The 12,009-nt window shown below is 35.1% G+C and overlaps 1 protein-coding gene across 1 annotated transcript; it reads left to right on the forward strand.

The window, feature by feature from the left end:
- The first annotated feature begins 3,415 nt into the window (after positions 1-3,415).
- Positions 3,416-11,796, forward strand: LOC135210182 (transmembrane 9 superfamily member 1-like). The gene is made up of 3 exons (XM_064243012.1): positions 3,416-3,648; positions 4,569-4,760; positions 5,961-11,796. The coding sequence occupies exons 2-3, from the start codon at positions 4,585-4,587 to the stop codon at positions 6,160-6,162; spliced, it is 378 nt and encodes a 125-aa protein (XP_064099082.1). The 5' UTR covers positions 3,416-3,648; positions 4,569-4,584; the 3' UTR covers positions 6,163-11,796.
- The last annotated feature ends 213 nt before the right edge of the window (positions 11,797-12,009 follow it).

Below are 12,009 nucleotides of genomic sequence, written 5' to 3' on the forward strand. Positions count from 1 at the left end.
TCTTGAGGTATACGCCTTCCCTCCGTTTTGCCTGATCCGTCAAGTTCTTAACAGAGTAATGCGTTCTTGAAATCTCAGGATGACCTTTGTTGGCACCCCTGTTGCCTCAAGCAGAGTGGTTCCCACACCTTCTGTCTCCTCTATCAGAGGTTCCAAGAGAAATCCTCCATGGCAACAGTTCCTTTCAAGGCTGGAGACTTATCAAGTATCTCCTCCGAGCGAGGGGATTTTCTAGAAAGGCTGCGTGCCAGATGTCTGGCTATTTCAGGAAATCTTCGTTAGCAGTTTACCAGGGGGGAAATGGGCAGTCTGGTGTGATTGGTGTTGTTAACAGGGTTTCTCTCCACTCAGAGCTTCTGTTCTGCAGATAGTGGATTTTCTGATCTTCCTTAGGGTGAGAAAGGTCTTTCTGTTTCAGTTATCAGAGGCTAAAGAGCAGCCTTGCGCTTGATTTTGCACCTGAAAGGTGTGGACATCTCTTCATCCTGGGAAATCTCCTTGTTGTTCAGGAGTTTTGAACAGTCCTGTTCTCCTAGAGAACTCAAGCCTCCTGTGTGGGATCATTCTCTGGTTCTGAGAAGTCTCACCTGGGCTCCATTTGAGCCCCTACATTGGTCATCAGACAGGGATCTGACTCTAAAGGCAGTTTTCCTGTTGGCCTCTGCTTCTTTGAAAAGAATTGGGCAGCTTCATGGCCTGAGATATGATGTTAAACACACCAGGGGTTAGGGGTTTGTGGCCTTCGATTTTGTCCTGGAATTTAGGGGTAAGACCTAGAATCCCTTTGTGCATGATGACAGATTTGCCTCATTTTCCATTCCCTCACTGAATGACTTTGTGGACAATGATCCACAAGAGCTCTTGCTTTGCCCTGTCAGAGCACTGAGATGCTATCTAAAGAGGACTTGTTACCTAAGGCCCAGGTGCCAGAGACTTTTTGTTAGTGCAGGCCGGTCCAGAAGGGAAGTGTCCAAGAACACAATTTCATTCTGGTTACGTGAGACAATTAAACAGGCTTACTCCTCACATGCTAGTTCTGTCACTGAGCCTGTGCACGCTAGAGCACATGACATCAAAGGTATACGTTCCTCTCTGGCATTTAAGAAAAACTTGTCTGTTCATAGAATTCTGAGCACTTGTTCTTGGCTACATCAATCCACATTCACTTCCTTTTTACCTAAAGGACATTGCCCACAAGTCTTTGGGCACTTTTTCCTTGGGTCCGGTGGTTGCTGCCCAACAAATTGTGCAATTCACCCAGTGCCCCTGTCCAGACAGTTTGTATCTTACCTAAGATGATTGAGTGGAAGAGAGAATGATTTGAGTTGGCTGGCCTCTTTCTTTCACTTATTTTTCCTCTCTTCTTCCTACGGGCGGGTCAAAGAATAGACACGTCATATGCTGGAACTGGTCTGATACAGGTGAGTAGGGTGGTCATACTGGTGGGGGTTTGTATTGTTACTATACAGTATACAAATATGCTATTCAGTAGCAAGTGCTCCTCTCTCTAGCAAGGGAAGTGAGTGGTGACAAACCCGTGTGGCTTGCATGGTTTGTTGCATGAACAGGCAGAGTTTTCTGTTGTTCCTGGAATGCAATGAATCTGGTCATGTACCATTGTGTTTCAACCCAGACAACTAAGTTTTTAGATATCCAATTGTCTATTCTCTCACAGGCTTGGACCCTTTTTTAGAACACGTTTTTTCTAGGAATGGTGGTCAGGTGGTTGAGACCGAAGGTTTGTTCTGCATATGAACAAATGACAAATTTTTAATAAATTTGTATTTTTCATAGCTAACGTTTACTGCCCACGTCTAGCCTTCCCTCTCTTTTTTCCTCGGTTGGGGGAAAGTCTGACACATCACGGTGTTCTATGCCTGGTTGGTGACCAGCTTCCACCTCGTATACGCGAGAGTTGCCAAATGCCACAGATTTTTTGCTTTACAATCCTTGATTGTTTTGAGCCAGTTTCCAGCTGGCACAAGAAGAATATCTTATTGTTAAGACCTCAGGTTTGTTAGCAATGAAAAATACAAATTGATTAAAAATTTGTCATGTTTAATCTTACGTCTCATAGGAGGAGGGGGCTGCATAAGTAAGGGTGACTGTACAAGAATCAGGGTCATTTCAACTTCTTTGGTATTCAAGATGACAAGAAATCATGGTCATCATAAGTAGTACTAGTTGTTACTTTCATGAACTCATACAGATGGATAGATATGCACTTATTGGGGCATTTTGTTGTGGCTGGTAAGGGTTTACTGGCATTTGAAGATGCTGTACATTTTTCCTCCTTTTAGCAGTCTTTCTGTATCATTCACCATTATTTTCAAGACATATTTTTCTTGGGTTATAAGTACATATGTCCCAGTTAAATGGATAAGTATTTTCTGCAGCAGTGACTTTTACAGTGAATGAGTGTAAACCCTTTGCTTCTCTTTCTTGGTGTTTTACTACTTGCAGTACTCCTTAAGAGTATATTAGACTCTTGATTCTGACCTTTGTTCATAAGCTGTCCAAAGGCTGGGGTCTTCAACTGCTCATCCTTACACTGAAAGTGATTTGGGCTCAGTATGATTAGTGAATTTGCTGTGAATGACTGAACATTTTATAATGCAAAACATACTTATCTTATAAAACTTTCAATCACATCTGAAAGGCTTACCTCTCATACACTCATTCTTGTTACATCTGGCAAAGGAATGAGTTGAGTAGTTGCTAACAACTGATGGTCTGCAGGTGAATATGTGGATATTAACTTGTTACTCTTCTACCTCTTCAGTCATTAAGACTTAATTATTAGTGTTTCAATATAGCCAATAGGTTTGAATGAAAAATATGTTGTAAAATGTAGAAACTTAATTTTGATGAGTGTAAAGCAGAAAGAAAATGTTGACAATTGCTATGCGTTGTTTGATTTAATGTTTGTAAATAAAGCTTTAAACCTTCATTACTGAGTTGGTGGCGAAGAAAGACTTCATTGTTTTACCCATCAAATTTTATTTGTTGGTCCCAGTATCTTGTTGCGCTTAAGAGAAACTCATTGGATTGCTCGGTACCACACTTAGTTATTAATGGAAAAAGAAAATTCTTAAAGTACTAGTTATTAATGGAAAAAGAAAATTCTTACAGTACAAGAACTTACCAAGTTTACTGACTGAACTTCCATTAAATGTTCATAACACTTTCAATAATTCTTTCCTCCCACTTTTCAATTATTATGACACTAGTAGATGGGCTTATTGTAATTTAGAAGAGAATGTGTATGTGGGGAGGATTCTTTATGTATAGTCATGAAAATTGAGCATTTATTAAGTTTTAAATGTTACATTGAATTATTCATTTTTGTATCATGGCATAAGTAATTTAATAGAAGAAAGGTTCCATGCCTGTGAGTAGGCATAGTTGAAATAAAATTTGTCTAAGTGTACAAGGATTAGATTATGAAATTTCAGAATGGGTAATAACTAGTCTTTATTTTGCAGTTGGGTACCCGCTAACTGTTTTAGGTGGAATCCTTGGGAAAAATGGCAGAATTGAATTTAATTTCCCATGCCGAACTAAGAATATAGCAAGGGAAATCCCTTCGGTTCCTTGGTACCGTTCACCATGGGCACACTTCACCGTTGGAGGATTTCTTCCTTTCAGGTAATTTTCATGATATTCACACAGATTACACTATCCAAATATCTGCCACTTTACAATTTAACCGTATCAACACTACACAAATAACTAGATTGTGAGCCTTTATTAGAACCAAGCATGTTGCAGGAATACTCATGATGAAATTGCAGTTTGCTTCAGTGAAAGTCAATTTGTATTAAAATGCAGTAACATAAGCTAAATACTGTAATACAGCAATAGTTTTGTAACTGCTGGTTGGTACAGAAACAGTGGAACATACAGTACTGACATGAAAGTAGTAGTGTTATATTTCTTAAGGAAATATTTAGCTGGAGTAAATTACACACTTCTAGTCTGAATGTAACACTCTCATCTAAATTGCTGAGCCACTGTATATGCTATAATGTTTTCAGTTGTATATTTAAGACCATTTCATTATTCTCATAAAATTTTCTTATGCCCAGACTTTTTATTGGTGCAGCTGATGGTATTTTACTTATTTCTGTCTTAGCTATTTCTTCTGTAATTCGTGTTTTTCTTTTAGATACTCCAAAATTTCCTGAATGCTCAAATTCCAAAACAAAAATTATGCAGAAAAGTGTGAACTTTATCTACCTTTAGTAGCTCTCAAGGATGCCAGCAAATACAGTTTTAAATAAGAATTTTTAGAACCCACTTATCTTACTTGATCCTTCACTGGTAAAATATATGAGTACTTCACATGAGTATCATGCTAATTTATATGGACTTGGCTGCAAAACTTGAGGGCTCCAATGACATTACAATATATATATGGTTTATGTCTTCAGTTATTACCAGAATATTATTATTGTAGCTTGGATATTATTTTGTTTTCTGCTTTAACAATATAAGTGTTTTTTATTATATTTAGCATATATAATGACTCAATTTTATGGTAATGTATTTCATTTTCTCCTCCATAGTGCGATTAGTGTTGAGATGTACTACATCTTCTCTACTTTATGGGGTCGTGAGCAGTATACCCTGTACGGAATCTTAGGTGTTGTGTTTGTTATTCTACTTAGCGTCACAGCTTGTGTGTCCGTTGCTCTCACTTATTTCCAGCTTGCAGCAGAGGATTATAGATGGTGGTGGAGGTCCATCTTTAGTGCTGGGTAAGTAATGCCTACAAAAAAATTATGCTTCACTTGTTAAATTGATTGTAACTATTTTTATTGCTTAATACAATTTATAATCATTTATATTTGTAATGCCTGTTGAATGGAAAAATTTAAGGCCCTATAATAGTAGGCCTCGTGATAAACAAAAAAAGAATTGGCAAAGAAAAGCAGGGCTTGATCCTAGCTGTGACTAGTAGATGAAGGAGCAGCCTTTTTGAAGTCTTTCTTCTGACAATGCATTCACTGTCCCCTTCTTGAGCAGGGAGCCAGGTATAGAGTGCTATCATTTCCCAAGATAGTATTGCTACCTTTCAACCTAAATTCCCTGATCTGTATATGGCAAGGACAGGATTACCCTGAACCTTTCTTAGAGTATGGTTTGACAGAGCAAACTAAACTCTGTCACAGGACCCCAGCTGCTACATCCCAGTGCTATGCTGTATGAGATTAAAGGAGTCAGCCTTTCTCTCACTTTTGATATATAACCCGCCAGTTTTTCACTATAAGCACAGACTTATGTGACATGGTTAGGTTTGCAACTCTGCATGTTCCTTAGGCTTTATCTTAGCTAATTAGCATTAACACTAACCCTATAAAGCCTGTCTAAACACATTACCAAATAATTTAAAAGAATCAAATTATGTATAAAATATTGGAAATGAAAGAAGCAAACACTGATAAAGCTATATTCCCAGAGGATTAAAAAGTTAATTACTCAGCCACACATATCAAGCCAGCGATCCAGGAAGATTACTCCAACGATTGCTCAGTACTTCAAAATGAAGAATTTGTTTTACGTCACTTAACTCGGCACTATTGTGGCAAAGACAGAAATAAATGATAAATGATAAAGATAAATGGAAAATTATGTAAATGCTGAAGTAAAAATCCCTCTTTGAAATAAACTCCAGGTAAACAGTAACCACAGGTGCTAGCACAACACTATTGAATCATGAGAAGTGTGGTAGGTAATTTACACACAACCCCAGGATCTAGATGGCATTTGTATAGCGAGACAACCATCTATGTGACTGATGAAAGACCGTGAATCTGGGAACATTCAGGACACACACCTGGCATACAGAGGTATGATTTGCAGGTGTTTCAAAAATTTGGTTAAAATTTCCTTGTAGTTCATTATATTACACTACAATACAATATTTTAAGAATTTAATAATAGATGTTTCCTTTCAGATCAACTGGTGGCTTTGTTTTGATGTATTGCTTTTTCTACTACATGAAGAGGTCCAACATGTCAGGTGGTCTTCAGACAATTCAGTTTGTAGGATGGTCAATCCTCACCTGCTATGTCTTCTTTTTAACGCTTGGCACAGTATCATTCTTTGCCTCCCTTTCATTTGTGAAGTATATATATCGTAACATCAAAATGGACTAATTTTTTATGTTGCAACAAAAGATTTTCAAGGAGCATATAGTATACTACGTACTACTGTACTGTACATTGATGAATTGCATGTCTGGTAAATGCACAAACGTTGAAAAATGTAAAGATTTTTACTTCTGTGACTGGTACAAGGATTTCTCACTACCATTCTGATATCTGAATTACAGTACTCATTAACATTCAGATAATATTAAATTGACTACTCGATAGGGTTCTTTTAAAGCTTTGGAAATATATTCTTGAACAAAATATATTAATTTGTTTTATACTAGGAGTCAGTGTTTTCAATACCTTGGGAATGGTGAAAATATTTTGTAACAGCTGTTAAAAAGGTATTCTGAACTTCTTACATATCAAAGTCAGTGACTGTATATGTTAACATGATTGAAGATTTTGTTGGTAGGATACAAGGCTTTAAAGCAGCAAAAGTTCCTTATACTGCCAGAAGAATTTAGTAATTCCTTTTACAACAATATGAGTACTTTAAGAGTTTCAAACACTGCTTGCATTCTTCATTCCATCTGAACTTTTGTTGTGTTATGATCCTTGAGGTGGTGAGAACTCCTTGGCTCCTGGTCATTTTGTTATGAGAAAGGAAAAATTTTCTTGTTAGATGTGCAGTTTTTATTGACATGAAATTTCTTTTTGTTAGTGTAGATATAGAGTCAAATTTAATATTTATTCGCTAGGTATAAGTTTTTAATTGGTAAGACTTGCTTACCAAAAGGTTTGGGAAACCTTGAATGTGAAGGCTACTTATTCACTTTGTTGTAACTACACTATATCACTTAAAAGGGAACAGTGGTGTTCGGATGGCTTGAGTTGATGGAAAGTTGTTATTTTGCTTTGAAAGATATGTCATTGTGCTTAGAAAAAGTATTTACCTCTTTTGAAAGTAATGATAGTTCTTTTTTACATATTTGTCACTGATCTAGTACTATGGAAATATTCTCATCCATAGACACCACTGTTAAAGAACGGACAAAGTGTGATAAATGAAATACATTAGGTAGTCTATTCAACAACTGAACAGGGAGTGTGAGTGTTGTTTATTTACTTGAAATTGTGCCTTAATTGTTAGAAGTTTGTAAAACTAGTAATCACAACTTTGTTTCTGTCACCTTGTAACTTATCACTTGCAAGAATGGGTTTCCAAGAGATTCATTTCATTTACTGCTGTGCGTGTTTTTGTGCATAATAGACTTTTAGATTGTAAGGTTAGTGAATGCTTCTATAGTGATGTGTATTTCATGTTATGCAAGTATTCATATTGAAATTATTTTCTGTAATAATCAAGGGTTGCTTTTATATTTCTTTGCACTTCTGAAACTACCGAAGAAAGCCAAGGATTTTGCACACTACACACCTTTCGTATTATATCACTTCACAGCTTTTTTCATGGGCATTATAGTTTGCTTTTCATGAGAGTGTACACACAGTACATCAATAATGAGGATTTTGATGGCTGGTAGGACTGGATACTATAAATCAAAGGTAAATTTAAAAAACTGTATCTGAAATATTCGTAATCTACATGTATGTACTCTTTACTGGCTTTACAGAACAGGTTTTGCTAAAATAGTATTACAATATTTGCAATAATCTGTGAAAAAATATTTAAGTGTTTTTTGTTAGCCTACATTACTTAATTGCTCATATTTTGATTTTGCGTAAGTTTTGTGTACTGAGAGCACTTTGAGTTTTGAGTGAATAGCAATGCTTATAGGTTGTATTTTACTTTGTGCAATAATTATGAAAATAATGCCAACACAAGGTACATGCTAGCACAATCTGCACTGGAAACAATGAAAGCTGCTTTAATACCTAGTTGTCTGAACTTTGAACTAGTTTCGCAGCATGCTTAGTATCAAATTGGTTTCTTTGAATTACTGTATTTTTATTGTGTTTATCCCATACTCTGAATTTATTAAGTTAGGTCTTGAAGGGGACAGGCTGTTAAAAAACTAAGAAATAAAAGGAGACAGGCCATAAAAAAAATTGAAATTACTTTTCACAGGTTCTGATGACATTCCTCTTTGTATATTGGGTACAGTATTTTATAATAATTTGTCATAGTTTTATGGTTTTGGAAGATTTTTCACCTCCACCCCCTACAAACTAGGGTGTATGACACATACTTGGGATGTGCCATAAAAGATTTACAAATGGCATTTTCCCAACTGTTGCTGGGCAAATTTTCTTTTGGAGGACAAGAAAAAAAATTAAAAGATTTATATTGTACAAATCAACAAAGTTCACTGAAATTTCTGTAAATTACAGTATAATTAAAATGTTTAATAAAAAAATTTTTATGTAATAATTTATGGGAACAGGTACTTTAGTAGTAGTAAAAGTTGAAATTCTTTTGCATGAAAGGGTCACAGGTGGGGTTTCTGAACTGTCTGGCTGCCATGAAAAGATATCAAAATAGGGAAAGTTGGGTACTGATTTGCTAACCTTTATGACTTAAGGGTAAAGACAATGCATTATTTTAATTTACATTCTATTGTTTTTCCAGTGCTTGCTTGGTCTTATTTATTTACATTATTCAGTGTTTATTTTTGTCTGTTGTAGGCAGTTTACTGTAATTACAGTCTTCAGGTAATTCTGTTATTATGTTGCATTGTACAGTATTTTGTATCTCTCCAGAGACTGAATTGTGTCCAATACTTAATGCATTTAGTCAAATGACGTGAGTCATGTTTTGTGTGGCATTATGATGTTGCTCTTGTGGTCTTCACGTTGTCATTGATACAAGAAGTGTTGTCTTTCTGTCCATTGTAAAGAACACTCAGCACTAATCCTCTTAAAATTTGGCAGTCATTTTGCTTGATCAATTGCTTTGTTTAATTTTAGATGAAAGAGTGGGGTTTCACAACCCCCTTTTGTTACCAAATGAGAATACAGTACTGTAGTATAAATGATTTAGGATTATACAAAATTTGATCTATCAGAAGTTAACCTGAAGGAAAACATGACAAGGTACAAATTATTGCACTCCCCCAGGGTGGTGTGCAGTTATTGACAGAGTACAGAGATTATCTGCTAATGTTTGTGCACTTTGTTTTGAAAATGCTGATTAGTTTTTCACTTTTTTGTTTATAGTGGCAGAGTAGGCTTGTCTTTTATTTTCTGATATTTTGTACCTGGCTTGGGAGAGATTTTTTCCATATTCTATAATTTATTTTCTTACCATGAGAGAGAAATGGGGAAAACCTCTCACATTTGTTTTTGATGGTACACTTGCACTGCAGATACTTCTCAGGTTACTCACGAATTGACAATGCATTTTTTTCTGTATATTTTGACTTCTTTTTCAAGCGTGTTTTGTCTTACAATAACTTTGACAATATGGAGGGTAGCATTGATTTGATTTTGCTACAATATATAGTAGATTTACTCCCAGCAACTTATTACTATTATTTACACTTCAGCTGGGAATACTTGACATATTGTACCTATAATTCCCTTGTTGTGCTCCATATGAACTAAGACTGGAAAAATAATTCTTGAGAGCTTTTTTAAAGTTCATATGCAATAAATACATTTGATGCCTATTAAAAATTCATAATTATCCATTTCTATGAGAATGGAAATTTCACATGTAAAATGTTATTTTACAGCATTTGTTTGACATTGGCTTGATGAGTAAGCTTCCTTTTGGTTAAATGTTTTCTGTAAGTACAGAATAAAGCCTTGAATACCTCATCTATTTATCTGGAAGGGTCAGTTATCATTTTTACTGTTGTGCTCCTAATATAATCAAAGTAACTATTGTGTAGTTCACATAAATTGAAAGTTTTACTTTTAAAATATTTAATGTACAGTAAAGTTTTACTTTAAAATACTACTGTAATATAGTAATGATCGTGATTTTCGGTATTTTCAATATAAAAAAAATGTTTAGTGTCTCTTTAAGCAGTGTTGTATAAACATGTAGGTAACATTCTCTCCATTCTCTTCATTTTATTTTGCAAGGAACTGCTTCTGGTATAGTATAAATGCGTTTTCTTGCTGTTAAAACATTATTGGTAGATTCATGAATAATCAACTAACCCTTGCATATTTATAAAAACAACCTAGATTATTTTTCACTACAAAGTCAGTTTTCTACAAAATATAATACAGAAGACTTACATAGTACGTATTGTTAAACTAAACTGTGTATATAAGGCACAGCTGATCTGCCACACTTGACTCTTAATGGGAAGGGAGCATGATTATAGGCAAATATGTACTGTGTCACATTAATTCAGTGCAAAAATGCACTACTAGAATAGTCAAGTTTTAAGGTATAAGAAAAAAGGCTTACTTTTTGTTTTTCTTACAGAAAACTAATTTACCCTCTAGGCAAGATAGATCGCATACATAATTATGTCAGCTACCTAAACTCAATAAGCATATCTTACATGACTCCCAAATATATGTACTTAATTTATTACATCACCAGTAACCATATTCTAATCTTGTAAAATGTCTAGCCATTTGCTTATGAGAAAGTCTTTAATTTTTGTCCTAGGAATGAGAAGACTGGATTTACTCAGCTATATTTGGCTGTACATATAACATTGTATATTGTTTTGTATCAAGATGTAGCCAAACTTTTGACAAAGATTTATTTAAGACAGGGTCTCTTCAAATATGAATACTACAGTATTTCAAAATGTATAACGTTAGCCCAAGTGTAATATATCCTAGCCTATGATAGTAATGCTAAAATATTCAAGGTTGGGAATCAAAGGGAATTGAAATGCATGTTAACCTTTCCCAATAGATTAATGAATAAGTTTTACTAAAATGACTTTAGTACTAGTTGTAATATGTTTTCAGCGTTTATTCTTACATTAAGATTACCTAATAAAGATCTATGCCTGTTTGGATCCCTTCGCTCCACTGATGCTGGTTAAGAGGCTGTCACTATTTTGGCTCAATTTTAACAAAAAAGTTTCCAAGTCAGATGCTGCACTAATAATATCAACTGATTTGAACTTTGTTCTTAAGATTGCTGGGAGAGAAATGCATATCTCATTATTGAATAACTATAAGATTATCCTGTACATTGCTTGTAGAATTTAGGAGGTTTATCATTTGTAGGTTTACTATAGATGTGTGTATAGATTTTTATACTAAAATATCATGACTGGAGGTGGATGTAAACTGTTGTGATATACCTGACAAAAATGAACTATTTTTGAAGGGTATCTAGTACATGTGGTAACTAGGGAGTAGTGAAATTTGTCACTTTTTTGGGTGGTGGGAGATGAATTCTTGAACTGATTGGGAGTTGAAATCAAGGGTATAGTATACTTTGTTTGTTGTTGGCTGTAAAGGTTGTATGTTAAATGCTTTCATTAGTGTGTTACAGAGGAAAGGCCAGCTGGGCTTATATTTGATTTGATTTTGTCTGCTTTTTTTTTCTTCATGCCAAGTAATTCTTTGCATGAGAAAACCTATATCATAATCTTTTGGAAATATATTTTTCACTTTCAAATTATTGCTCATTCAGATCTTATATAGGCTACTGTATTTAGCATAGGTGTTGCAGAGTTTTAATTGGTCATACGGTTTTTTATTTTTCATTTACTACAATGTTGTAATAAATACATACTGACACTGAGACAATGACTAATTTTTCATTATCCTTTGGTGCATAAGCTGTAAATATGAATAATGCATACGAGTCATGTAGTCCTATTGTGAGGACTGGACTGAGACAAGGAAGAAAACTTACTGGTTTTATTCATCAGAAATGGATACATATAAGGAGGCTGTGCGGGCGGGATGTAGTGTCCGTCACTTTCACATACAAGAGGGAGCGGGGTCCCGCTGTGATTGTGC

Source organism: Macrobrachium nipponense, chromosome 39 (assembly GCF_015104395.2).
Source record: "Macrobrachium nipponense isolate FS-2020 chromosome 39, ASM1510439v2, whole genome shotgun sequence".
NCBI classification, from domain to species: Eukaryota; Metazoa; Arthropoda; class Malacostraca; order Decapoda; family Palaemonidae; genus Macrobrachium; species Macrobrachium nipponense.

Coding starts and splice junctions, on each gene's coding strand:
- LOC135210182 (XM_064243012.1), top strand. CDS start 4,585: ATGTACTACATCTTCTCTACTTTATGGGGTCGTGAGCAGTATACCCTG. Junction 4,761..5,960: donor AGGTCCATCTTTAGTGCTGG/GTAAGTAATGCC, acceptor GTTTCCTTTCAG/ATCAACTGGTGGCTTTGTTT.